Source organism: Pseudorca crassidens, chromosome 1 (genome assembly GCF_039906515.1).
Source record: "Pseudorca crassidens isolate mPseCra1 chromosome 1, mPseCra1.hap1, whole genome shotgun sequence".
Taxonomy (NCBI): domain Eukaryota; kingdom Metazoa; phylum Chordata; class Mammalia; order Artiodactyla; family Delphinidae; genus Pseudorca; species Pseudorca crassidens.
In genome coordinates this window covers 146542391-146569250 of record NC_090296.1, presented here as the reverse complement: position 1 = coordinate 146569250, position 26860 = coordinate 146542391, and the positions used below count along the sequence as shown (strand labels likewise).

The following is a 26860-nucleotide window of genomic DNA, read 5'->3' as shown; positions in this document are numbered from 1 at the left end:
GGCTAAAGGTTATAAAGAATATCCTCCCATAAAAAGGGTCAAGTTCCTGTCCAGCATCAGGTGTGAGTTTGAGAAGCAAAGATGGGCTTTACTTAGTAAAATCAGGCTTTGTGTTTCAGACCTTTCAACTTACTGAGTGTTATCCTGTGTTGACAGTTAACTTCTCAGACTTCCTGTCAATGTAGATCGAAGAGGTAGAACAGAATGGGCATGTTTGGAGAGCTGGGATCAGGAAGCCATTAGAAAAGAGGCTTTTTGGGGTAAAATGTTTTTGAACACAAATGGCCGCAGATAAGAGTGATCGTGCCTACCAGTTCACCTAGGACTGTCTCTGTTCAAGCTTGCTGTCCTGGTATGATTATTAATATTTGCCCCCTTTCTCTCTCAAAAGTGCCTTCGTTTGGATGATAACTTATGTGGTCATCTACTAAAAGCAACATACTGATAAAATACTTTGTGCCAGACACTGTACCAAATGCTTTATGTAATCCTTGCAAAACACCTGAAAGGTAGCTGCTGTTGCCGCTTTACAGATGAAAAGATGCTCAGAAAGGTTTAGTAACTTGACCAAGATCACACGGTGGCAGACCTGGTGAGTAAAGCAAGGTCTATCAGACTTTTAAAGCGACTTAATTTTTCCCAGCCTGCCACACCAAGGGGTTAACAGGGTCTTCTATTAATTTGAGGAACTAGTGAAAGAATCCTACAATGGTAGTGCAAGCCTTTACCTAAAAGAAACAGTGGAATGGAGAATGTCTGGATAAAGATAAAAAGGTGATGTCTTAGTGGAAATGCTGGGATTAAAGGGAGAGAGTTACACTGTATTTAGATCTCCAGGCTCCTAGATGCTTGTAGCCATTTGTTTCTAAATGGACTTAAACTGATGTGCTGCTCAGGCCTGAGGTCTTTCTGCTTGGGTTTGGAAGTTCATGGTAGTTGTATAGATCAGTGCTACTCAAACTTTTATGTGCATTAATATCAACTGGGAGTCTTGTTAAAATGTAGATCAATTCCATAGGTCTCAAGTGGACTCTGAGATTCTGTGTTTATAACAAGCACCTAGTGATGCTGATATTGCTGGTCTGCCACACTGTAGTTTGGGTAGCAAGAGTATAGTTGATTAGATTCTCTCTGCCTGGGGCATGAGGGTACCCATATCCACAAATGCCCTGATTTTAGATGGGGAAGGGAGGAACGATTGCTTCTAGTTGTAGGTGTGCTCACATTGTGGTGGAAGGGACTACATAGATAGCTGGTGTAGGTGGGGAATAGGTACTTAAATATGGATTTTTTAAAGGAAGCATTGTGTTTTTATAATTAATACATATGGATTATTTTTAAAGTATATCCTTAGCTTAGGGGAAAGGGGGACAGAGAAGCAGGAGGGAGTGGTCTGGGGTGGGGGCGACACCAGCATGGGTGAGTTCTTGCTCAGCCTGTGCAGTGGTGAAGAAGGCTTTGATAGACACAGACAGGGAGCAAGCAGAGTATCTACAGCCAGACAGGAATAATGTGGATGGATGACACAGCAGCAAAGCTCTTAAAAAAAAAAAAAAAGCCAAGGGGAGGAGTCCCTCCCACAGACTGGCCATTTTCCCCCTCTAGGCTATGCCTGAGTGCCTGTGGACAGAAGGGTATACTCAGGAGGCTCTGGCCAGCTGTTCCTGTGGATAACAGCATTATCCTCCACTCTGCCCGCTTCGTAACCCTGTCCTGGGCGGTCCCAGGTGGGCATGCTTCCCGTATCTGGTTACTTCTTCTTGTAACATGGGAAAACAAGCAGGGTGGAGTGCTGCCTACCTGGTCTAGGTGCGAGCAGCCTGCTCGCTGAAGCTGGGACCTTCGCTTTACCCTCCTTTCTGAGGAAGAAGCCTTGTGACTGGAGGGCATGTTGGAAAAGGACTGATGCAGGAGAGTATGTTGGCAGACAGGAAATGGCAGTTTCCAGAAGCTCTGGGCAGAGCTGGACTTGGTGCTGGAGCTGTGAGTGGTCACCGAAATAGGGCTTTGGTCCTGGGCAGCACCCCTGAGAAGGGGGCCTGGGCAGCCAGAGGCATCAGTGATCCTTACAGCTGGCCAGTGTATCCTGAGTGCTCCTGGAAAAGCAAGAGAAACAGTATTGACAGAGACAGGTGATGTGAACTCCTGCACATGGGGTTTCTGATAAGGCATAGTCCTGCTTCTGAGACTGTTTCTCTTATTTCGGTCTGTCAGACACTGTTTTGGGAGTGTTTCCTCAGTCTGTACCTACACTTGCAGGAGGGAGGAGCTGGTCCTGCTGTATCTGCTCGTGATTGATGCCCATCCTTTTTGGGGTGAGGGAACTTGGGAGCAGGGAGTATCCTAGTCAGGACAGATCTTACTCTGGCATGTGGGTTGCCCAGTGACTCCCCCTCCCCCTGCCGAAGCTGACCCCCTTTCTCTGATCAGCTGCTCCTGACAAGCCTGGAGCACCAAGTGTTGTTCCCCAGGGTCTGAGTGTACAGTGTTTTTCTGAAGGTTGTCCCATCCTCAGTGGTAAACACTGCTGTGTCAGGGTACTGCTCAGGGGCCACTTGGAGCACATAGATTTTTGCTAGCAGAATTGTGAAGCTTTGCATCGGGCTGCAAAACCAGGGCTTGAGCAAGCAGCTGGAGAGAGTCCAGGACTAGAGTGTTTTTGGGTTTGGGGGGTGGAGAGCAGAGGGAGGGAAAGGGAGGGGCAGGAGGGCAGAGCTACACAAGCAGGCAGTCTGCTGCTTTGGCTTTGCTGTCGGCAGAGAGGACTTCAGTCGTGCCTGAGGGCCGCTTGGCCACTATTGCTGTAGACCGGAGGGCGCTGCCTCGCAACCCTGACTTACCGGCACTGCACCCGGACTGTTCCAAGTAGCTGTTGTGCTGTCTTTTCCCTGGGAGGCAAGTCTCCTCCCTGTTGTCCCCTCCTGCTCCTCCCCCGTTCTGTGAGGGATGATGCCGCTCTCTATTGCACGGCTCAGCCGGCTGATGTCACTGGCAGCGGGAAGCATCAGCAGCCTGATCACATGCTGGCCCAGTCTGTAATGCAGACGGGATAGGGGTGTGTATGTGGGGAGAGGGGCTGTATGGCAACTGCTCTTCCTCTGATACCCCCAAAAGTGCAGGGGCAGCGGCTGCAGCATCCAGCCAGCTTGGATGTCTGGTCCTTGAGCCTAAGGAAACTATTATTAATATTATTTATTGTTGATAATACTGGGGAAAACAGCCCTTAACTCTGGGGTTCTGCTGTCCTCCTGTCCAAAGCAGACTTCCAGGACTCTGAAGAAACAGTTACAAGCAGGATGCTTTTCCCCACCTCTGCGCAAGATTCTTCCCGTGGCCTCCCAGATGCAAATGACTTGTGCCTTGGCCTGCAGTCCCTCAGTCTCACAGGCTGGGACCGACCCTGGAGCACCCAGGACTCAGATTCTTCAGCCCAGAGCAGCACACACTCAGGTGAGTGCCAGAAAATGAGTTGGCTTGGGGTGGTGGTGGTGGTGTATGGGGTAGTGAGTGAAGATATCCACAGCAACAGTTGTTCTGTTCACCTTTGCATCTCCCCCCCTCCCCATACAACATGGAGCTGTTTTGCAAAAGATGGAAATGCTGGCTGTGAGTGTGGCAGGACAGATGGTTGCTTGTAAAAGCAGGCATGGCTTTTCCACTTACCCTGATAAATTCCCTGGAGTTGTTGGTCTGTACCTGAGGTGGCCCCGAGAAGGGTCCACAAGGTGACAGTCTTATGCAGAAAAGATCCAGCTAACCCCCTAGTGCCCAGGCCTGTCTTGGAGATGATGAAGCAAAACACTTTTAGGTGGGGGAGGGGACTTAAGGGGCTGATTACTGGATGTCCAGATTCTATTTCTCAGTGGCTTTTAAAACTAGGGAGCTATGTGTGAAGGATGGATGGTCCCTGAATCATGGCAAGGGAAGAATTTTAACCATAAGTGAGGCTGGGTAATACTGGGATATTGGAATTGGCTTAACATAAGGTTAAGAGCATTGATCCTGGAAAGGGGTAAGCAGGGTAAGTGGGGTGGAGTAACTCTCAGCTGCGGAGGCTTTTTTTTTTCTTTCTTTGTGTTAAGGGTGACCAAGTAGATGAAGGAAGAACCACTCCCCTTTAGGATCCCTTGTCATCTTGGAAGGATTCGATGGGGACAAGTTGAAGGGGCTTCTTGGCAACCCCTTGAACTGCTTCTGCTCAGACCTTCCCATTGCCCGTTTATTTCCCTCCTGTGGTTCAAGGGGGAGGGTTGGCCAGATGCAAGGCTTGGAGTATTCAGGAAGAAATGTGAACTTAAGAAATACTGTAACTATACATAAAAATCTATGTATTTCGCTTTACGTAAATTACACCTTAATAAAAAGAATATTGGCAGCAGGTACTTTAAAAAGATGGAAAGGGGGGGGTGGGGGCGGCCATTTGCTGTTGGTGCTGACAGTGGGGTTCACAGAGCCTGCCATCCTTCCTTTCCTCCCATCTCCAGAAGCTGGCAGTCATGGCAGCAAGGTACTGTCTTGTTGATTTCTCTGGCCTCCACCCTGTTTGGCGCAGGTCTTTTTTTAGAATGCTTTGCAGAGCCTGGGACTGTTGTGTCTGTTGGCATTTTAATGCCCGGTTTTTTGGTAAATCCCATTTGATTGGGGGTAGAGGGTAGATTTTTTTTATTTGGCTGCAGGTGGGGAAGAGCTTCACCTTAGTTGAGTTGAGGTAGAATTTCTTGAAGTACCAGCCTTTAGCTGACTCAGGTTTTTCCCTGGGCTGGGAAGTGTGGTGTCACTGTTTGGTATCCTGTGCCTGGAGATCTTGGCATGGAGGTAGTGGTAGTTTCTTTTATGTGGTATTACGAAGCCAGCCGGGGGGGGGGGGGCCTGTGAAGCTGACCTTGTCCCCACCCTCACTGCTGTATCTGAGCAAAAGACAGGGGAGCCCACCCAGGAGGCAGGCACGTGTCTGTGGTGATCAGTGTTTGACCAAGACAGTGTCTCTCACTGGCATCACGTTGGGTGTGGCCCTTATTTGGCTCTGGTTTCTCTTAGCTGCAGGGTTCCTTCTGAAATGTATTATAACAAATAGAAATGTAGGAGGGGCCAACTTGGGGCTTGGAGAGGGCCTGAAAGTCATTCTGAAATTAGGCTGTTAAAAAAAAAAAAAAATAGTTTGGGCCCAGCCATAATTTCCTCAGTGTCCCCACCACCTGAAAGGCCTGTTTGTAGTTATTTGTCTCTGAAGTGGGGGTGGATTTACTTCTCCATGTTCTGTGTCAGGCACTTAGGTAATAAACACTACATGATTTTTTGGATCAGGGAGGGCCTGTAATCTGTGGCCCTGGCATTCATGGGAACCCAGAGAGTTGCCCCAGAGGTGTGACTTAGCCAAGGGCAGGGTTAGTGTGTGTATGTCTTCCTTTCCGAGGGTTGAGGGCGCAGCCATCCCTGATCCCCACGTTATCCTTGGGAGCTGTGGTGATGGCCATCTCTCTCCTTTCTCTGAGCTCTGGGACTTCTTGGAAAGCCCACATGAGGGTGCCGCCTCCTGGAGTAGGACGCAGCCCTCCCACCAGCCAGCTGCACCCTTGCCAGCAATGCAGGAACATGCAGCCCACATTCCAGTGCCTACACTGCCTCCCCATCTGAAGACCAACTAGCTCAGTTTCTTCAGGGAGGGAGGAGGTATTTCAACAGCTCTGGACAGTCTGGGAGTCATCACTGCAGACAGCCTGGTAGCTTGCTGTCTCTGCATGGAGCGCCTGGTGCAAGCTTCTTCCTTGGCCCTGCTGGGGGATATATTGCCCCATGTGGCTATGGGTTTACATCTGACCATTTTCCACAACTCTTTAAGTTTTCAGCAATGTGTAGGGGGCAAGGTTGGAGATAGCAGGGCTCTTGCCTGAAAAATCTTGGCTAAATTCATTCAACAAATACTTGAGCACTGGCTGTGTGCCAGGCACTGAAGATACATCAACGAATAAAATTATTGCCCTTAAAAATCCCCTTAACTATCAAGGGGAAATAGAACGAATACCAAATGCAGCATGATAGTTGCTGTGCTTGGGGGCTTTCATTTTCTCCCTTAAGGATTTTTTTGGCATTGGGGCAACATTTCATTGGATTCTCAGCATGAGACTGGTACATGGAGACCTGTCTCCAGGGGCTAAGGTCCTTCTGCTACATGGATTTCATTGGCCTGGGAGGCCTGCAGGAAGACCCTGGGGTGTAATCTGTTTTCGAGAGTTGTGCCTGTAAGGCCAGCATTGGTTTGGGTGTGGTACTCTGTGAGGTCCCTCCCTTCTAGACTCTGCCTACCCCTAAGGCCTCATCTCACGCTGGGAAAGGAGGCCTTCCTTCCCATCAGGGCAAGATGAATGTTAGAGGTGACCCCAGTGACATGTGTCTGGGGCTACCTTTGTCTTACTTGCAGTGTCCTAAGTCTTGTAATGGAACAGGAGGGCTATGAAAGCTATCCTCAATGTCCTGGGATGGGGGAGAGAGTGACTAATCACCATTTATCGACTACTTCCTATATGAAGTATATCACATGATTTAATGCTTTCACAATCCTGTGAAATGGGTACTATTATTGTTCCTATCTGAAAGATGAGGAAATAATGCTCACAGAGCTCGTGAAGTGCCAAAGGTGAAACAACGACCAGAATTCGAGCCTGGGTTTCTTTGATTCCAAGCCTCTTATGCTTCCTATCACACCTGTGTTCCTGTGGGCAGAACCCTAACGTGCTGAGCAAGAACACTTCCGGGAAGGTATCTCTGTATATACAACTCCAGGGCTGTTCAGCCATGATGTTTTCCTTTGCCGAGGGTCCCTCAAGGCTAGGGCACGAGACAGTTCTGACTCCCTCTTCACCCTGAGTCTCAGCTCATCAGCTGTGCCCCCCTCCCCGATGCATTTGTGTTCCTGCCTTCCCCCGGTGACTCTTGCATGCAGCATTACTCAGCAGGAAGTGGGGTGACTGAGAACCTACTTTAGGGGACCTGGAAACAAGGACTCCTAATGAAGGCCTTGTGCAGAAGCCCAGTGGGCAGACCAGACGCTCAGTCTAAGGATGCCAGAGGACGTGTCCTGTTTCCTCCCACTCTCCTTAGAAGTCCCTTGGAGATTAACCTGTTCACCCTCTTTGATTTCTGCCCTAACCAGTGAAGAGTATGTTCCCTGTGCTTTGTCACTTACAGGCTCCCCATTGGTCTGCAGGCTGAATCAGCCTGGGATGAGAGGGGAGTCTTCAGCATTTTGCTTCTGCTGCTGCTCTACTTCCAAATAACCTTTCTGAGGCAACGTTCAAAGTAGGGTTGGGTTCCTTCTCTGTGGAACATGGACTTCTGGGCCCAAACAAGTTCTCCTGCAAATCTACCTCAGCTGTCCAAGTCTTCACTGCTTACATTCCCAGTATGTAGCACAGAGCCTGGCTCCTGTCTTTTTAGTAAGTATTTACTGAGTGAATGATGAGTGCTGAGTTAATTCCGGGTAAGTTTGAACTACAGAGTTCAGACAAAGTCTCTTTCTCTTCTGCTTCCTACTTGTGTTGATCATCTGGACGGACCGATGGTTCAGTGATCAGTATCTCTGAGCCCTCATAGCTTTTAGGGCATGATGATGCATTTACAGAAAGTTTTTTTCATACACCGGAGCATGAATTCTGTCACGGAGTCAGGTAGTCTACTGAGGAGAATAGCTTTTAGTGCAGAGAGGAGGGAGGGCCTGAGGAGCAGTGTGACAACGTGGTACCTCCTAGGTGAGAAAGAAGTTGAGGTGGTTGGGTCCAGGGACCGAGTATTGCTGACCTTACATGGGACTTGAGCATGTCATTTCTTCAGGTTAATGAAACTTGTCCAGTGATCAAGATCGGGGAGGAAGGCTATGTCGGGTACCACCTTGGACCTGTGGGATCCAGAGTTGGTGGAGGGAATTCAGACTCGCAGGATCACCGCCTGAGTTGGGGTGTGTTGTAGAGTTGCAGGGTTGGGGTCATAGGCAGAGAGCGTTGTTATACCTGCAATGAGTGCTCCTCACTTATGCCTTTAGGTAGATTTTGAGCAGGCAACCCAGGACCAAGGGTTGGGATAGGGAAGAAGGGTTCCAGGTGCAGCCTTGTGTCTCGGGCTGGAAATAATGGCTCCTGGTCTGGGTTTTTCCCATGATTACTCCTGTTAGACAGACTATGATGTCTCAGGCCTGGGCTCTCCCTGAGCTGAGCTCAAGCTCAGTGTCTTGCAGTGCAGGCATCTGGTGCCTGGCTCCTGCTGCCATTGCTGCTGCCGCCATCACTCTTGGGTGCCTTTGTACTCTTGGGGAAGGCTTCAGAAAATTCCAGCAGTGACTCAGCTGTAAAACCCACAGGAGCTGGCACAGAAGGGTGAAAGTGGAGAAAGTTAACAATCAGTCTAAAAATATTACTGCTGATTTGGTCTCTTGTACCCTCTGAGGTAGCATTAATGAGCTGGAACCCTCTGCCAGGTCCTCTTCTCCCCGTGACTTCTGTTAGAACTGTCTGTAGCTGATGCGGATTCCTGCCGGCATGTGAGTGGGGATGGGTGCCTGTGCTCCAGGGAGAGCATACTGTTTTTCTTAGTCACTTTTGGAAGATAAGGATTTGCCGTACACTTGGCCACCAGGGCTGGAGGCACCTGGTAAACCTCAGACTTCCTTTGATCCCTGAGTTGTAGAGGTCAAGATAGGAGCAGAGCAAAGAGGTCAGGGCCTTGGCCACCATTGAAAGGGACTATGGGACTTCTCTCCCCCCGCTTAGTCCATCTAGGTTAATACTCGACATCTGACTTTGATGAAGTTCTATGCCGTACGATGGGGAGTGTAGTTTGAGATCGGTCACTGGCCTACAGCATAAGGAACCTGTCACTTCCACTGGATTTTGGGTTATATGGCTTGAAGAGTGTGTCTTCCCAGGAGGTATACTTTATACTTCAAGTTAGGAAGAAGTGATTGCTCCTTCCCTCCTGATTCCCAGCTGGTGGGAATCAATGCTCCTTACTCAGCAACCTTATATAGGGGAATATAGTCTCATGGGCTGAGCTGGGAGCAAGACAGGCTCTGTCTCTTGAAACGAGGTCCCACCTTTCCAAGAAGCCCACTGTCTCTGCTGCTTTCCTCCCTTTGATCTGTAGATACTCAGAGAACTACATAGCCAGGTCATTTGTGAGGTTGGGCTATATAGAGGGCCAGTCAGGTCACTGTAGGGCATCTGACCATGAGTGACAGTTTCCAGAACTTGGCTCCTTCTGTGGGTTGAAGAAACTATCAAACCACCTAGAAAATCCTTGGCCTCTTGATACAGGTTTTCTTGTCTTCCCTATATCTTCTAGTCAAACTCCTGTATTCTTGGCCTCTTCCAATTTAATATTTGCAGGAAACTGATGTGGAGGTGCTGATGTGACCCAGGTGTGTTAATTCTGGTACACTCTGATGTTTCATGTTTGTCTGACAGCACTGTCCCTTTCCCGTTTTCCTGTGTGGTTGGAATTAGTGTTCAGTGGATACTCTTCCCTGCTCCTTGTATTTGAATGTAGAAGTATATTTCAGTGGTTGTGAGGATCCCAGGGAGAGTGACTCTCTTCAGCCTGTATCTATATATGTTTAGTTCTCTTTGAAGAAAGTATTTGAAACTAGTGGAAGGAATATTGTCACAAATTTGGTATGGCAAGTAACAGTACTTTCAGCTTCTGTTTTGGTGATGGGCTGGGCTGGGATGAACTAAGGTTTTTTCCCCTCTAATTCTGAATAGCATCTCAGTCAGCACTGTGTCCTTAAACTGAATAACCTTGATAGAAGGGGAGTAGCCTCAGTGAGCATACTGGCTCCTAGGGATATGATACTCCCTTTCTTTCAGTACTATTCATATTCAGCAAGCGTTGATCACCTGCTTTCTGCCAGGTGTTGAGCTAATTACTGCTGGAGTGGGGTGGTAAGGATGGCCCTTGGTGTGCTTGGTTGAGAAGGCAGAACTTTGTACCTATGTGTGTCTGCAAATATCTATGCAAGTGTTTCTGATGCTTTAAAAAGCTTGTTTAAAAGAAGATGATTTCTCTTACAGGTAGAGACTCCAAAGGTACTCAGTTACCATTTTTTCCCCTGGGATTCTAGTCCCTATTGGTTGTGCTTGATTTCTGTTTTCTGGTCGGATCAGTTGCCTTGAAAAAGGTGAAGAAAGTCAAATGGGCATTGACTGGTTTTCCTTCGGTCATAAAAAAATTTTTTTGTTTGGAAATTTCAAATTTACAGAAGTCACAAATACAGGAGAATCTGGATAAATGAAATACAAGTAACCTTTGTGTAATTTTTATTTTGTATTTCATTTATCCAGATTCTCCTGTTGTTGACATTTACCTCATTTGGTTTATCATTTTCAATTCTCTCTCTATATGTATATCTCTCTCTATAATTTCTTCCTGTACCATAAAGAATAATGTTCTAACGTACATTCATGTATAGCAAAAGCTATGAACTTCAGTCAACTTAAAATTGATATAATACTCTCATTAAACTGTTGTTCATATTCCAGTTTTCTCTGGTGACCCAATAGTGTCCTTAATAGCACTTTTCTCTCCTTTGTCTCTTAGCAGTTGTCTGCCTCAAGCAGTAGGCCCACGCTCTCTTTGTATTTGCTTGATATAAGCTTACAGAGTTCTTGTCTTGAATGTTTTTCACAATGTTCAGCTTCTTTCTGGCTGTCACTTTTACTGAAACTATTATCACAGTCCATGCCAATTTTTTTAATATTAATTATTTTTCCTGGTTAGGTCTCTTTCCCTCCCTCCTCTCCTCCAGCACCCCCTCCCCACACCGGTGGGGGTCGGGGGGGTTGGGGGGCATGTTTCAGAGATCAGACTCTTTGGGAAATGTCCTACATAGCCACCTTGGGTTCTTTTTTCCTCCTGTGTATTAGTTGCCATTGTGCTGTAAGAGCTGTATTTGAATAACCTACAGTTTTTTAAGTCAAGGAACTAATTACATACGAAAGGTTCTGGGGTGTGGTAAGGGGACTGATTAGAAGCTTGAAGTAGCAAGCCTCAGATTTTTCTAGATTAGTGCCTCTCAGACTTTAATGTGCACACAAATCTCCTGGGGATCTTGTTAAAATGCAGGTTCTGATTCAGTAGGTCTGGAGTGGGGCTCAAGATACATTTTTAATGAGTTCCTGGAGCAGCAAGGTCCTAGAGAAGTTTTAAGACCTGGATGATTTAGATCCCAAGGTATTGACCTCTGGAACCCGAGATGGCTTGTCTGTAGTTGATGGTCTTACAGGAATTTGAACAAAAGAGAGGTGTCAAGAACATGAAGACAAGAAGATGTAAAGTCCTGAGTATTAAAAAAAAAAAAAAAAAAAAAAAAAAAGTAGGGAATGGTGTGTTACAAAGGATAAAGCAAGGAATCAGAAAGAATTGGGTCCCACTCTGTCACTAATTAGCTGACAAACTCACTACAAACACTTGCCCTTTAAGCGTTGGTTTCCTTTTGTTAAGATGGGGTAATAATACCCCCTTCTTAGGATGCAGGGAAGATTATTTACCTAAAGTGCTTCTGACACAGTATCTGGCATATACTAGATGTGCAGCATGTGGAAGCTGCTATTAGTGAATGGTCGGAGCTTGACTGCACCTGTTCCAGACTGGAGAACAGATGATTGACCATGAACTCTGAGCACTTAAGGAAGTGGAGTTCATTAGTGGCCATTGTGGGTTGTCATGCCATTTTCTTTTTAGACAGGCTTATTATCAGATTAGAGGAGTGTTACAGACATAATCGCTAGCTTTGACACAGGAATTTGACAAAGCCTCAAGATATACCTTTGTGGGCATGTCAAAAAAAAATTGTAGGTTAGTTGAGGTAGATGGATTTGTGGGTGTTAGAACAGATGTATCAACACAGTCATGAATACAGGTTGTTGTAAATGAGAAAGGTGGTCTACACTGGCACCCATATTGCTTTTTGACTCTTTCAAATACACTATTTTAAAATCTTGGGTAAAGACGTAGTTACTGTGGCCCATATTTATCCTCCTTGATGCCCCCCTGACACAAGTCCTTTGGGCCAGCCATCTCCTTGAGCGTTTTTCTGCATCCTGCTTAATGCTGTGTTTCCCTGACAACTCTTGGAGCTCTGCTGTGCCACCCTTCCTAGGATTAACAAACTGCCCTTTATCTTGTTTGTCTCTGGCGAACGCTCCTGCCAACTTCTGCCTCCGCTGAAGGTTTTTTCCTTCAGGATGTCACTTTCTCAAGTGGAGGCTGCGTGTTCTCCCAGCCTTATCTACCTCAGGGTCATTCTTTTTGTTGTTGTTACCAATTCCCCTGTCCTTTCCCTTTTCTGAAGATCTCAATATGTGTTTTCTGTTTGTTTTAACCCCAGGCCCACTTGTCACTGTGGGTCCCTTTAACGTCCACGTGAATGACCTATCCAGTATTTTAGCCTCCACACAGTCCACCTCAACCACCTGTGGTCGCACACCCTGGACCTCACCGTCCTCAGGACTTTGGACTTCACTGTTCCCCTCTTCCTGTTTCTCCTGTCTGCCCCTCCCCTCCTCTGGTAGCTGTCAGCACATGGCCATTGCTGCTTCTCCATTTGCTTCCAGCATCTTGACTCTCTCCTGTCTTTCACCTGTAATGCATGACCCCTTCTTCATCTCTGTTGCTGGGACCATCAACCCTGTTGTCTCATTTCCTCCTTCACACCCTCTTTGGGAAAAACCCGCAGCCCTGTATGGGTGCAGTGTCCACCCAGGTTCCCAACGCTGCTGGAGAGAGTCACCCAAGTCTGATTTAATACTCAGTCCCAGCCGGGCACTGGGTACCGGCACTGTCCTCCCCAGTGTCCCTGCTCAGCCTCCTTGGCTGTCCCCATGGCAGCTCCCCAGTATCTCCCACTTACCTTCAGGATAAAATCTAAACACCCTAATTTGGTTTTCGAAGCTCTCTGTGATGTGATTGTTACCTCATCATTCACCGCTCTAACCTTGTTTCCGTAAAATGTGAAGAAAGGTGAGGCCCTCTTAGGGCAATGGTACCACTTTTAAGACCAATACATGTGATATGTTAGTTTTCACAGTGCTTTTTTTTTTTTTTGACACGTCTTGCAGCAGCAGGTAGGAGCCTGGAATAAATCTTCACATCTCCTGCCCTCTCAGGGCGTGAATTCCAGGGGCTTGGGCTCGGTGTTTCATTGAGGTAGGGGTTTGTCAGGAGTATTTGAGAAATTTGACAAAAGTATTTCTGATGGGTGTCAGAATCTAAGCGTTGAGGGACACTTAGTTTCAGCATACCTGTGCATATTCAGTGCCTGTGCTTGGGAAACTGCTTTGAAAGTCCTAGTTTTAAAAGAATGTTTCCTTAAGAAAGGAAGTCATAAACTAAGTAATAAACTCCTTGCTGAAGATGGTAAAGCTCCCCCCTCCCCAGCACACATACATGTTAGACTGGCTAGATTTAAAAAACCAACCCTACTTAGTGTTGGCCAGCATGTGGAGGGACTGAAATTCATCAATGCTGGTGGGAGGGTAAAATGGTACATCTGCTTTGGAGAACAGTAGGACAGTTTCTTTAAAAATCAAGGATAAATAAACACAATAAAATAAACACATCCACACTGTTCCCTGCATTTAAAAAAAAAAAATTGATACACCTACCTTATTTTGAGCTGAGAGGGAGGTGGTTGGCCAACGGAGAGCAGGTTGGTCTGATCTTGCACATACCCTCTGTCATGAATACCCTGAAAGAATGCTTTCACTTTGATTTCATGCTTAGAGAGGTTTATTCCTGCCTCAGGAGGCTCACCACAGCCCCAGCCAGACATTCAGGCTGACTTTCAGGCTGACTTGGACCCTGAAAGAAAACCAGCTTTGGTGACCTGTGTCTCACTCAGGTACTGGTGAGTAATTATGAGGTAGAGCCAGTCACAGCCACCGTTTATTGAGCACTTTCATATGTAAACGCATTATTTTGGTTTCACCTCACAGCCTTTTTGAGGGGGATGTTTTCCCCTTTCTCCAGATGAAAAAACAAAATCAGATTAATATGGCTTCTTTCTTACCTAGCTTTGGTGCCACCATAGCTCCATGGCCAAAGCCCTCTTCCACCCCCTCCTCATGGATAAAAGGGTGTTTTGCTTTGCTTTGGATTCCTTATTTCCCCAAGGCCAAGTGTGGGAAAATGCTGCTCTCCCTTGCCGTCCTCTTTACCTCCCTTATCTTTCCTGGCCTCTGCTTCACTCTTTTTTGATGTTTAATATTTAAATATTGTGCACTGGGTACTGCTGTGCTGAGCACTCCATCTGCTGTCTTAATTATTGAACCCTCCTGACAATGTTATGAAATAGTTGGTATTCCACCCAAGATGCCATGAGAAAATGGAGACTCAGAGAGCTTCCCCAAGCACGCAGCCATATAAAGGTGCGTCAGACCCAGGGTTTCACCCCAAGATTGTCGTAAGCCAGAGCCGGCTTAACCACAGCATCACTCTGCTTCCATCCTAAATGTGTGAAGTCCAAGGGTGCATAGAAGAGAATCTGCATATGCTAGAATTTTGCATAAAGGAATCTCTTAGATGAGGTGGTATGTCATGCTCTACCAGACTTCTGGGATGTGCCATGAAGTTCTGTATTTTAGCTATGTAGTGTTAGAAAGGTGGGAGTTCCTCTAATAAACATAGTAAGGAAGGAGTATGGTTTGGGCTTCCTAATTGTGCTGAAGGCATCTCCTATGGCAACACGGGCATGTGTGTCCAGACATTAATAGCAGTTGTGACCAGGGTCCCCAGTGGTACAGGTTCCCAGATGCTGGCCCTGACCCGCAAGCCTGGGTGGCAGAGAGCAGGAGTTTTGCTGCTTCTGTTGCAGCAGGAACTTGGGTCTTCAGAATGCCATCCTGTCCCTTCCGCTCATGGACCCCGGGTGTCTGTCTGCTCGTTACACTCTTAACTGCGGCTCTGTCATGCTTTCGGTGGTCGTGGCTTGGTCCATCTTGCTGGGTGGCTGTGGGAGGGAAAGGCAAGGGCTCTTGGCTGGAAAGAAAACTAAGAGGTCATGAGACTTCCTTTTTATTTCCTCCCTTTTTTTTTTCTCTCTTCCTAGTATTGAGCATGCTCCACAATCCATTGGGCAGTGTCCTGGGGAAACCCCCCTTGAGCTTCCTGCCTCTGGACCCCCTTGGATCTGACTTGGTGGACAAGTTTCCAGCACCCTCCGTTAGAGGATCCCGCCTGGACACCCGGCCCATCCTGGACTCCCGTTCTAGCAGCCCCTCTGACTCAGACACCAGTGGCTTCAGCTCTGGATCAGATCATCTCTCAGATTTGATTGTATGTAACTTGCTGCAGAGTGGCGTGGGGAGAGCACGTGAGCTGGAGGTGGGATGCATGCCCACTAGAATGCAGGCCGCGAGGTGGCATGATGGGAGGTGTGGAGACATGTATAGAGCTTTCCATCCTCGACAGAATAGAGGGTGCCTCGTATACCCATTATGTGCATTGAGCAGTACATTTCGGGACCTGACCTGAGGACTCTACAGGTTGCTCCAAGAGCCCTTGGGAAAGTTAGTTTCAAAAATAAATATGGGAGTCCTGGCAGTGTTCTGTTCCTTGACCTCCATGGGTGTTTTCTTAGCCTTTAAACAATATCATTTATGTACCTTTATGTATGATACCTCAAATATTTTAACTGATGATTTTAAGAATCACAAGTTAGTAATCAGTGGGTCTAGGGTTTTAATCCAGATCTGACTCCAGCTCTTTTTCAGAGGCCATGACGAATCCATGAAATAATGTCTCAGAGTTAATCTTTGCATCTCCTGCTCTGCATCTACAGCCACGTGTGACATGTGTGGCACTCGTGCTAAAGGGAGTTGGAAAGTGGATTACGATAGATGAGGAATAGGGGATATTAGAAGTAAATATATAGGAATGGCAGGGAGAAATCATCCTAAAGTAAAATTCAATTTAAGGTGCCTTCTGAGCCGCCTTCTCTACTACCAAAGCCACTGAGCTGACTGTTCAATGAATATAATGGCTATTTTCCTTCCCCCTTCTCTTCCGTATCCAAGACTGGCAACGCTGGTTGTTGCCACGTCCCATTCATAACATGACCTCTTAGGGCCCACCTTGCCTCCCGCCAGTCTGTCCTAGGATATGAAAGCTGGCATTGGTGTCCCCACTACTCCCTGGTTTTATCTGTTCAGGATGTGTTTCCAGAAAGGTAACTACAAGCAGGGCTCCTTTGATTCTCTGGGCTGCAGTTTTTATTCCCCTATAAAATGGGATTAGATGGGATGCTTATATATATATATATTTTTTTTATAATTCTTTTCATTACTTTATATGGGCCTTAGTCTTGGAAATTTGCCTCATAACCAGCTTTAATGTTTTGGGATTTCGTTTAAAGAACTTTTCTCTGATTCCCACCCCAAAGGTTAATTGATGAAGGGGTATGAACAGACAAGTCACAGAAGAGGAAATAGAGGCAGTATTTGAACTTACAGGAAATATTCTATTGAGTGATTATTTTAGTTTATTTTTTGATAATGTGGTATCATTTCTACCCACTTAAATTAGTAGAATTTAGAGCCTTGACACAAGCTTGTTGTTTTTAGAAACTTGTGTTCTCATATATTTCTAATAGAACACAGAACCTTCATAGAAAGCATTTTGGCATTCTACGTCTAGGAATCTGACCAGAGAACACACAAAATATGAAGAAGCTACGTTTTATTTAAATGTTTTTTAAATAAAGTTTAAAGCTTTTATTTATAATCCTGAAAACTTGCAAAGTATCTAAATGTTTAACAGTAGGGGGAATAGGTCAGTGGAGTGTAGCTTGTTCCCGAAATAGAATATCATAAATTAATTAAAAATGGTTATGAAGACTGGCAACGTGGAGAAAAAGACTGAACTGGGGAGAAAAGAATTTGTTTAAATTATGGTATAAGGACAGCTAATCTTAAGAACGCATAGGAAGAAAGTCTAAACGAAAATATATCAAATATTGGTATTTTTCATAATTTCTATAGTGTGATTATTACTTTTGTAACAACTGTCCTTTAAAAACCTATCTTCCTTTTTTCTTCCCTAGTCAAGCCTCCGAATTTCTCCTCCCCTGCCCTTCCTGTCTCTGACGGGGGGTGGTCCCAGAGACCCTTTAAAGATGGGGGTTGGGTCCCGGCTGGACCAAGAGCAAGCTGCTCTGGCTGCAGTCACGCCCTCCCCAACCAGCGCATCAAAGAGATGGCCAGGAGCTTCTGTGTGGCCGTCCTGGGACCTCCTTGAAGCCCCCAAAGACCCCTTCAGCATAGAGAGAGAGGCCAGGCTACACAGGCAAGCTGCAGGTGAGTGTGGCTGTGGGCCTGCTGGGGGCCTGGGGCCTCATTCTCGGGCAGTGAATAAAAGTGACCTTAGTTCACAGACTGGGGAACTGTCCACAAGAGGACTTGACTGCATGGTGACGTCTGCTTCTGCACAGAGTGGTCTATTCTGAGGAGTGAGTGCTAATGCGGACACACTCGGTAACCTTTTTGAGGCTGAGCAGAGAGGAACAATAGATAATCTGGCACACTGGGTTGTGCCTATTAGGGGTCGGATCCATCTCTGACTTCTGCTCTTCTGTGGAGATTGTGCACTGCTCTCGCTTTTGATTCTTTTCACAGGTGCATGTGTTCAAGAGAAACCCTGGAAATGGTGCCTAGAATTTTGTCTCCCTCCCCCTTTCTAATTCAAAGACATGTCACGCACAACCCACGCTGGAGCTTTCTTCCCCAGGGCTGTCTGATTGGTATACACAGGGATGCACTGGGGGGGGGGGTGGGTGGTCCATTTGTCAACCTCCAAGGTAAGGGATGTCCCCAGGTGTACTGGTCTCTCAGGAACCCTTAGATTCTGTCGTTTAAGTTACCTTAAAATCCATTATTAAATCTGTTCATCTTATACCAGTACTCGGAAGCAAATGAGCTGTGTATGTCATTGTTTACTAGTGCTTCAGGGAGATGCTCACTGACCACTATTGTAAGGTTCTGGAATTGATTAAATGAATGTTCAGTTTCTCCATTCCCTTTGTTTCCATAGGTTTCAATATGTCTGTCTTTCTACTCACAGAGCTAGACCTGATCTCATTCTCCCTAGCAGTGCTCCTGCCCTATTTTAATGGTTTCGGCAATCTGTGTTTGTACTTTCTCTGTTGCCATTGTTTTCCTGTGAAATGACTTTACTGTGCTTTTGGATGAGGCCGTTATATCGACTTCTGTTTTTGTTTGCAAAATATTGCTGATGGTGCCTAATTTCTTGCTGTAGCAACACATTGGGCCTATGCCTTTTAGAGAATGACCTTCCATGTTATTGTCCTGAATGAAAATGGTGGTTCATTTCATTAGCTGTCTGCTCCAGTGCTGGAGGAGGAGAGTAAAATAGGCGAGGACTAGCCAGTTCCCACTAAGGTCAGTCTCTGATCTGGAAGGGCACGGACTGAGTGGGGACAGGATTAAAGACCGATACGATAGAAGGCCCGGTGGTGTCTCTTTAGGTACCATAACGATAGCTTTGGAAATGATGGGGAATTGTTCTGACTTGGAACAGTTGTGACATTCTTATCTTGGGTTGCTGGTGCTGGTTTTTATTGGCAATGTCCTAACTTCTGTGAGTGATGAGTTCAGGGAAACAGTATAATGTTCCTTATTTGAACATTTGGGGAGAAGGTCCATTTGGACCAGTAAGCATTTAGGATGTTGTATGAAAAATTGCCCTGTTTACTTTCAAGTACAGGCATACCTTGTTTTATTGAGCTTCACTTTATTGCACTTCACAAATGCACTTCACTGCATTTTTAAAAAAATTTTTATTTTATTTTGGAGTGTAGTTGATTTACAATGTTGTATTAGTTTCAGGTGTACAGCAAAGTGATTCCGTTATACATGCACATGTATCTATTCTTTTTCAAATTCTTTTCCCATTTAGGTTATTACAGAATATTGAGCAGAGTCCCCTGTGCTATACAGTAGGTCCTTGTTGGTTATCTGTTTTAAATATAGCAATGTGTACATGTCAGTCCCAAACTCCCAATCTATTGATACTGCATTTTGGTTTTTTTATATACAAATTGGAGGTTTGTGGCAACCCTGTGTTGTCAGATGATGGTTAGCGATTTTTAGCCATAAAGTATTTTTAAATTAAGGTAGGTACATTGTTTTTTTTAGGCATAATGCTATTGCACACTTAATAGACTACAGTATAGTGTAAATGTAACTTTTATATGCACTGGAAAACCAGAAGATTTGTGTGACTAGCTTTATTGCAATATTCATTTTATTGTGGTGATTTGGAACAAAACCCTGCAGTATCTCTGAGGTGTGCCTATAATTACAAATTTAAATTAATTAGTATTGCAAGCAATGACTAGATAAAACTGCTTTCTGGTTATATGTTATATGTATGAAAATAGCTTGAGTTGTGATCATTTTTACCCTACACATCTGGTTTGCTATTCCTCTCAGTTTTAGTGGAGACAGAACTAGTGAATTAGGGTTATCATACTGGGCTGACTGGTTTGGTGAGGTGTAAGTTTTCTTGCTTTTCAGAGTAGTCACGGATGTTGTCCCAGGCAGCCAGACTAGGACTGTGGCCTCTCTCCTCCTTCCTGGATAAAAGTTCACCACAGAGAAGGGCAGTGACTTTGTTAATTCTTTGACTCCTGTTTCTCTTTGTCTTCTGCCAAAGCTGTGAATGAAGCCACCTGTACCTGGAGTGGCCAGCTTCCTCCCCGGAACTACAAGAACCCCATCTACTCTTGCAAGGTGTTCCTAGGAGGTGTCCCTTGGGATATTACGGAAGGTGAGCTCTGAGACCTTCTGCTTCAAGTGTTGAAGGTGGGGCATGTCTTTCAGGAACAAGAAACTTGGACTTGAGGCCAAGAACTGAACCTCTGCCTGGGCACAGGGTATTACAGGAGCAACTGTGATGGGAAAGGTGCACTTCATAGACTCCTACAGTGCTTCTGTGTCTGTTGCATACAGTTGTCACCTGAGACCAAAGGTCAATTCTGAGTTGTCTGTCAAGGAGGATGAGCCCAAGAGAATACTAGTGGCCCTGTGCCTTCCTCGGGAGGATGGTGTCTCAGTTTCTGTCATTCTTTTCATCTCTTTGCAGCTGGATTGGTTAACACCTTCCGTGTTTTTGGCTCTTTGAGTGTGGAGTGGCCTGGTAAGGATGGCAAGCACCCCCGGTGTCCTCCCAAAGGTAATATGCCTAAAGGTAATAAAGACATGGTAGGAGCTTTTTTTCCCTCCTTAGTATGTAATTGCACTGAGGGACGCTGGGGTGTCACAGCTGCATGATGATAACAAGGTTTGGGCACTCCACAGCACAGAACTTTCAGCTCTCGGCACTCCTTCTCAACCTCACACATCCTTCTGTTTCTTCTGAGCCAATGTTCCATCTGTCCAAACTCACACTGCGGTTGGAGCTCCCTGTGAAACGGCCTTGTGCACTTCCCTCCAAACCTGAACCCCAGCCGTTCCTGACCTCTCAAAATGAGGCGTTTGAAAAGCTTTCCTTTACTTGCCTTTCCTTCCCAGTTACGTTGTTGCCTGACCTAATTCTGAGCTCCCTTTGGAGTTAGCAGGAATGAGGACCAAGCATCTGATTTCTCACTGGTCTGAAATGAGATCCCTTCCCTGTAGAAAGGAGCAAGTGCTATTTTCACTCTGCCCCATCTTCACTGAAAGTGTTCCGATGAACTGAGCCAGTGGTCTAACTAGGCTTTTAAAGGAATACCTCCATCCCCTGGCCCCAGACCTGTCATCGCTCCTGCCCCCAGGAAAGCCAGGCTTGCTGACCTGAACATGCTTTGTGTTGTGGGATAAAGAGCTATGTGGTAATGATAGGATCCTCTGTCCTACTTTGCCAATCCCTTCCCTTACTAGGGTGGGAGATGGTGTGCTTCTCCCTCCGTTGGCCTGGTTGTCCAGCATAGCAAATGCTTCCATTCAACAAGACTTTCAGGAGTAGGACAAAAACGTGTCTCACCCATAAGGCATCTTTCTCGGAAGAAACTCCCTGCCGCAAAACCAAGGCTGAGGAGTTAGCCACCTGAGGGATGTTAATGCAGTTTCTCCTTCCATTGGATATAGGGTATGTATATCTGGTCTTCGAACTAGAGAAGTCTGTCCGGGCCTTGCTTCAGGCTTGCTCTCATGACCCGCTGAGCCCAGATGGCCTGAGTGAATATTACTTCAAGATGTCCAGCCGGAGGATGCGCTGCAAGGAGGTGAGTTGGCACAGCGTCCTTTCTGGATCGGGTGATTGGCATATGAGGCAGTGGATTTCATGGGGTGGGTGGATACACAGGCTGCAGACAAGTATCCCTACTGAGGCAAGAGGGCTGCTCTTCTTGCCCCACGTTGAATACAACAGAACACTCTCAGCTGCATTAACCCCCCACCCCGCACCTTTGGGCCGTAATGGTATGTATGTGCTTCTGCCCATGGAAATCAAACTGTCTCCCAGATCTCCTTCTATTCTAGCCAGTGCTTCTGTCCCAGACCTCTTGTCTTAGAAATGAAATTGAAATTAGCAGCTTTCTCTGCTTGGACTTAACTGAAAATCTACAGTTGTTTCTCCCTAGTCCTGCTCTCAGGATGTGCCTTCTCACCTCCTAATCTGTGGTGCGTAGACCCCTCTTAAGCCCACATCCATGGATGACTTCTTCACTGCCATTCAGGGCTTTATTACTATCTAGTTTTCTCCATCTGGTTCTCTCTCCTTAGGCCGTCTCTGGTATCAGCCTCAGCATCGTGAGTCTCTAGCATAGAGCCATCCTGCCTGGGAGCCTCGTTGCATATTCTTGGACCCTATCTCAGGCTTACTAAGTCAGTTTGGGTGGAGTTTAAGAATCTCCACTTTAGGACTTCCCTGGTGGCGCAGTGGTTGAGAATCTGCCTGCCAATGCAGGGGACGCATTGGGGTTCGTGCCCCGGTCCGGAAAGATCCCACATGCCGAGGAGTGGCTGGACCCGTGAGCCATGGCTGCTGAGCCTGTGCGTCCGGAGCCTGTGCTCCGCAACGGGAGAGGCCACAACAGTGAGAGGCCCGCATACCGCCAAAAAAAAGAAAAAAAAAAAGAATCTCCACTTTAACCAAGTTCTCCATTGGTGCTAGTGGGTGGTGTTTGAGAACCACTTGTCAAAGGAAGTTTTGAACTCCGGAATCAGTGTTATTTTTTAAAATTTGGTTCCAGAGTACATTACTTTTGTGATATTGGATGAGATATTTAATATCGTGAAACTTCATTTCCTCATCTATAAAATGGAAAATTGAAATGCCTCTTTTAGTAAGAAGATTAGCAGTTGCCAGGGGTTATGAGGGTAGAGGGGATGAATAGGCAAAGCACAGAGGATTTTGAGGATGGTGAAGATACTCTCTGTGATACTGTAATGGTAGATACATGCCATTATACATTTGCCAAAAACCCATAGAGTTACAGTGGTAAAACAAACCCCAAGTGTGAACCCTAATGTAAACCATGGATTTTGGACAATACTGACGTGTCAGCGTAGGTTTCCTGATTGCAGCAGGTGTGCCAGTCCTGTGAGGGGTGTTGAGAGTGGGGGAGGCTGTTCGTGTATGGAGGCGGGGGGCGGTTATATAGGAACCCCACATTTTCAGCTCAGTTTTGCTGTGAACTGGAAGCTGCTCTAGAAAGTAAAGTCTACTAAAATCTGTAGGGTAATAGAGAAAATGCCTGTTTTATTGAGATGGTCACATCGGATTTAAAATAAATGATGCATGTGACAAAGTTGGCTCTTTGTTCTACGATGTTTCCTGGTGTTAGTTCACATTGATTTTGTCCTCTGGCTGCGCACGGTGCCCCACAGTTTCCCTGCCTTCTTTCTTGCTGTGTGGAGCTTATGTAGTTATCACAACTTATGCTCTGGGACTTAACAACATGCTCCTTCTTCCCTATCCCCTGCTTTCACAGTGAGAGGCTGCCATTGCAGCACCACAGGCCCTCACCCTCCTCAGTGCCCTGCAGACACCTTCCTGCTCCTAGTCCCTCGTCACCGCATCGCACAGTGTTTGAATAGCTTTCTTTGATGCATGGGCTGTAGGCAGCTCTGGTTCTCATCTCTCTCTGACCCTCTATTTCCTTTGTGTTTCCCCCTCCACACCAGAGTAGTAGGTATTTGATTCCCCCCTCTCTTCTTCCCCATGTCAGACAAGTTACTCACTTGTGTGGCTCTGCTCTTACCTTTAGACCACACTCACCTCTCTAGTCTCATGTCCTACTTGAGCCCCACCTTCCTGTGGGGCCTTTCTTTGGCATGTCCTATAATTATAAACTCCTACTTTTAAGAAAGCTTGGAAAGCGTGGTGGCTGTTGGGATGTGAACCAAGATTGTGATACTTTCCCATGGTAATGGAAAAAGCAAGATGGGCTTTTGCATCTTCCAATGAAATTGGCTCCCCCTGGTAACTTCTCCCAGGCTCTCTCATCTCAAGGTTATCTAGGTCTAGAACCCATCAGACCTGATTCTTGTTTTCCCACCATGCCCAGGCAGTCTGAATTCTGCAGATTCTCCTGTTGAAGAATCTTCTTGATCTTGGCCTGTTCTTTGCCCAGTACCACCAGCCTTCTCCAGGTCTTTTTCAGCTGTCCTGTGAACTACTGTTCTGCCTCCTTGCTGGTTTATGCCTCAGGTCTCTTCCTGCTTTGAGACCTTTTTTTTTTTTTTTTTTTTAAAAATCTTCACAGATTAATCTTCCAAAAACACTTACTGATCATCTGTCAACTCACTTCATTCTGGAGCCTTCTGTCTGCTATGCCAGATTTTGTTCTAGGCTCAGGATTTGGAAGCAGAGGACATGGTCAGTTCCTGCCCTAGTGTCACTCTGCCCTGCAGAACCTCAGTGTTTTCCTGTGTGTGACTTTTCACACTACCTCTCTCCAGTTACTCCCACTGCTCCTGTCACAAGCCCTCTAGTGAGTACATTCGGCCAGTAACCATCTCACACAGATACCTTCAGCAACCCTACCCTCTGTCCTTCAAGCTCCTATCCTGTCGTTCTCTGTGAATCCTTCCTGTCCCAAGGACTCTAGACCATGCTGTCTGTTCATCAGTGTCCATGGTCCTTTGTTGGAACCACATGGTTGAAGGTTGTAACAGTGCTAGGTTCCTGGGTATGACAGTTTGGGACTATTTTGCTTACTCTTCAGAATGGGTAGACTACTACTCTACCATTTTTTTAAAAAACCATTTTGGACTCACGGACTTAGTAAAATTCAAGTCTAGTTGTGTTGGGGTGAGGGTGGCTTGCCGAGTACCTGTGTGCCTGGGAGTGTATGGGGCTCAGCTTAGCATCTCCAGAGCATGTGCCTCTCCATACGAGAGCCTTTTTCTGGCTCCCTACCAGGGCTGATATACCTTTGGGTGGTTTTTAGGTACAAGTGATCCCCTGGGTCTTGGCCGACAGCAACTTTGTTCAGAGCCCATCTCAGAGACTTGACCCCAGCAGGACGGTATTTGTTGGTGCTCTGCACGGGATGCTGAATGCCGAGGCCCTGGCAGCCATTCTGAACGACCTATTTGGTGGTGTGGTGTATGCTGGGATTGACACAGATAAGCACAAGTATCCCATTGGTAAGTGTCCCACTTCTGTGTGGGAAAGCTGGGTGGCCCCTGGGATGTAGACCAAGATTGTGATACTTCCCTATGGGAGTGGAGGGGGAGACCTGACTCAGACCTGCAGCTCAGCATATACCAGCAGTATAGCATCTTTTTCTAGACAAGCCACCAGTACTGACCCCTCTGTACCCATCCCTCTCCCACCACTTCCCTTGAAGGGGAGAAAAATTGATAGGAGGTGAAAATGAAACAGGAACTTTGGTTGGAAGCTCAGAGTTAACAGCCAAACCAGTCTGAGACAGACAACAGGTAATATTTCATTAAAAGGTCAGGACTTTCCTGAACTTGCTTGGTTTCCTTTGTTAAGAGGCCTTGAAAAGCGGCCTTGTCTAGGGTCAGAGACCACGTGAGGCTGAAGGAAGACTCTGGGTGACTCAGCCAACAGAGTATGGTCATGGCCTATGCTGTCCTAGTGTAGGGGAGTCTGGGGGCCTAACCACTGGGTTTTGGTCAGCCCCACTGGGAAAGGAGGGCAGTTTCCCAGTCGTGGTAGAATAATCTTAGTGGTGGGGTTTGGAGGTGGAGCAGAGCTTCAGCTTCCTGATCAACACATGGCTAATCCACCTTCCCACATGCTTCTTCGTCTGCCCACCCACACAGAATCTGGTCAGGAAGGAGCATCTTGTGCCTTTCAGTGCCGCACCGCAGATTGAGAACAGGGACTTCAGAGGCTGCAGGGGCAGAGGCGGCACTTGGCAGGATGAGGCTGCTTCTGGCTCCCCTGCTAGGCTCTGGAGTACCTCCAGGCCAGGAGGGCCTTGACTGCTGGGCCTGCCTTCAGAGAGGTGTTCTATCTGCATCTTGCTTTCCACTCTAAACCCTTGTAACCGTGCCTGTGCATCTGCTTACACGGAGGAGTCTCTTCCCTCCTCCTTGTGGTCAGCAAGTCCTCCCCCCATTCCTGAGGGGGTTGTGCCATCATGGTCTACAGCTACACTGTCTGATACAGTGCCACCAGCTGAATGTGACTCTGAGTGCTTGAAGTGTGCCTAATGCCACATGTTGAAATGATAATATTTTGGATATATTGGGGTAAAGAAAATTAATTAAAATTAATTCCACTACATTTTTCTTCTTCATTCCACTACATTCATTAAATGCGGCTACTAGAAAACTTAAAATTACATAAGTAGCCCATACTATATTTCTATTGGACAGCACAGCACTGATCTAGGAACAGGGTTTCCTGAGCGTTGACAAGTGGTGTTCGGGAGAATTTGGCTGGAAGGTAAGTTTTCCTGTTTTTCCTAGGGTCTGGTCGCGTGACTTTCAATAACCAACGTAGTTACCTGAAAGCAGTCAGTGCTGCTTTTGTGGAGATCAAAACCACCAAGTTCACCAAGAAGGTGAGTGGGCTGGTCTGTACCCTCACTCTGGGCCATCTGAGAGGGGTCTGGGCCAGCCACTACCCAGGGCAGGCCTGAGACGGAAGCTGTCCCTGTGCTGGATATGCTTTGGGGAATGAGCCAAGCTTCTGAGGACACACTTGAGGTGAGGTTTGGGTTTGGGAGGGGCCTGGTCTTGGTCCACTCGGGGGGATGGGAGCTTGGGACTGTTGAGCCTCCTCAACGTGTGGGGTGCCTTCCTGTGCTGTGTTATTTGGCCAGCCTTGCAAGGCAGCCTGACTTCTATTCTCCAGCCTGACCTGCATTTTCTGATTGCTTACTTGTTGCTGGATGATAGAGTGCCATGGTCCGGTTTGCCGAGAAGACCAGGCAGTAGTGTGTGTGGTTGCACACACTTTGTAGAGCCAGCCTGGCAGCTTCTGCAGTTTGGGCACCTGCCATCAAGGATCTCTGTACTCTCTGCCTATAGTTCTCTCTGGGCCCCCCTTAAAACAGGAAGCCCCCTGTATTCATATGGATGGCCCATGACATGCCCTTCTCTTCTGGCCCATTTGGCCTCCTGGTGAGAAGCAACCACTTCATTATCCTGTTTTGCTTTGTGCAGGTTCAGATTGACCCCTACTTAGAAGATTCTCTGTGTCATATCTGCAGTTCTCAGCCTGGTCCTTTTTTCTGTCGAGATCAGGTGAGTCCCCTGGGCACTTGAGATGTTTATAAAATCCCCGCCTTCAGTTAAAGATTGTCATGTCTCATTTGTCACAGGGAATGTTGGAGTTCTCAGGTGCCTTGCGGTTGTCTTAAGAGCATAGAAGAGGCAGCAGTAATGTTTGCTGATGA

At 46.7% G+C, this 26860-nt stretch overlaps 1 protein-coding gene across 14 annotated transcripts in view; it reads left to right on the top strand.

Annotated features, from left to right (window-relative positions):
* Window positions 1-26860, top strand: part of CPEB1 (cytoplasmic polyadenylation element binding protein 1) — a 100360-nt gene that overhangs the window by 70774 nt on the left and 2726 nt on the right. For 4 of the 14 annotated variants that reach the window (XM_067697884.1, XM_067697924.1, XM_067697935.1 and 1 more), the window contains 9 exons: window positions 3262-3450; window positions 15092-15318; window positions 17084-17336; window positions 19714-19827; window positions 20143-20247; window positions 21126-21262; window positions 24434-24632; window positions 25929-26023; window positions 26628-26708. In XM_067697884.1, the coding sequence (XP_067553985.1) occupies window positions 3262-3450; window positions 15092-15318; window positions 17084-17336; window positions 19714-19827; window positions 20143-20247; window positions 21126-21262; window positions 24434-24632; window positions 25929-26023; window positions 26628-26708 (1400 nt within the window). Of the gene's footprint in view, window positions 1-1707; window positions 1728-2714; window positions 2896-2924; window positions 3056-3258; window positions 3451-15091; window positions 15319-17083; window positions 17337-19713; window positions 19828-20142; window positions 20248-21125; window positions 21263-24433; window positions 24633-25928; window positions 26024-26627; window positions 26709-26860 lie in introns of those variants that run through there. The other 10 variants (XM_067697876.1, XM_067697989.1, XM_067697980.1 and 7 more) reach the window with 9 other exon arrangements.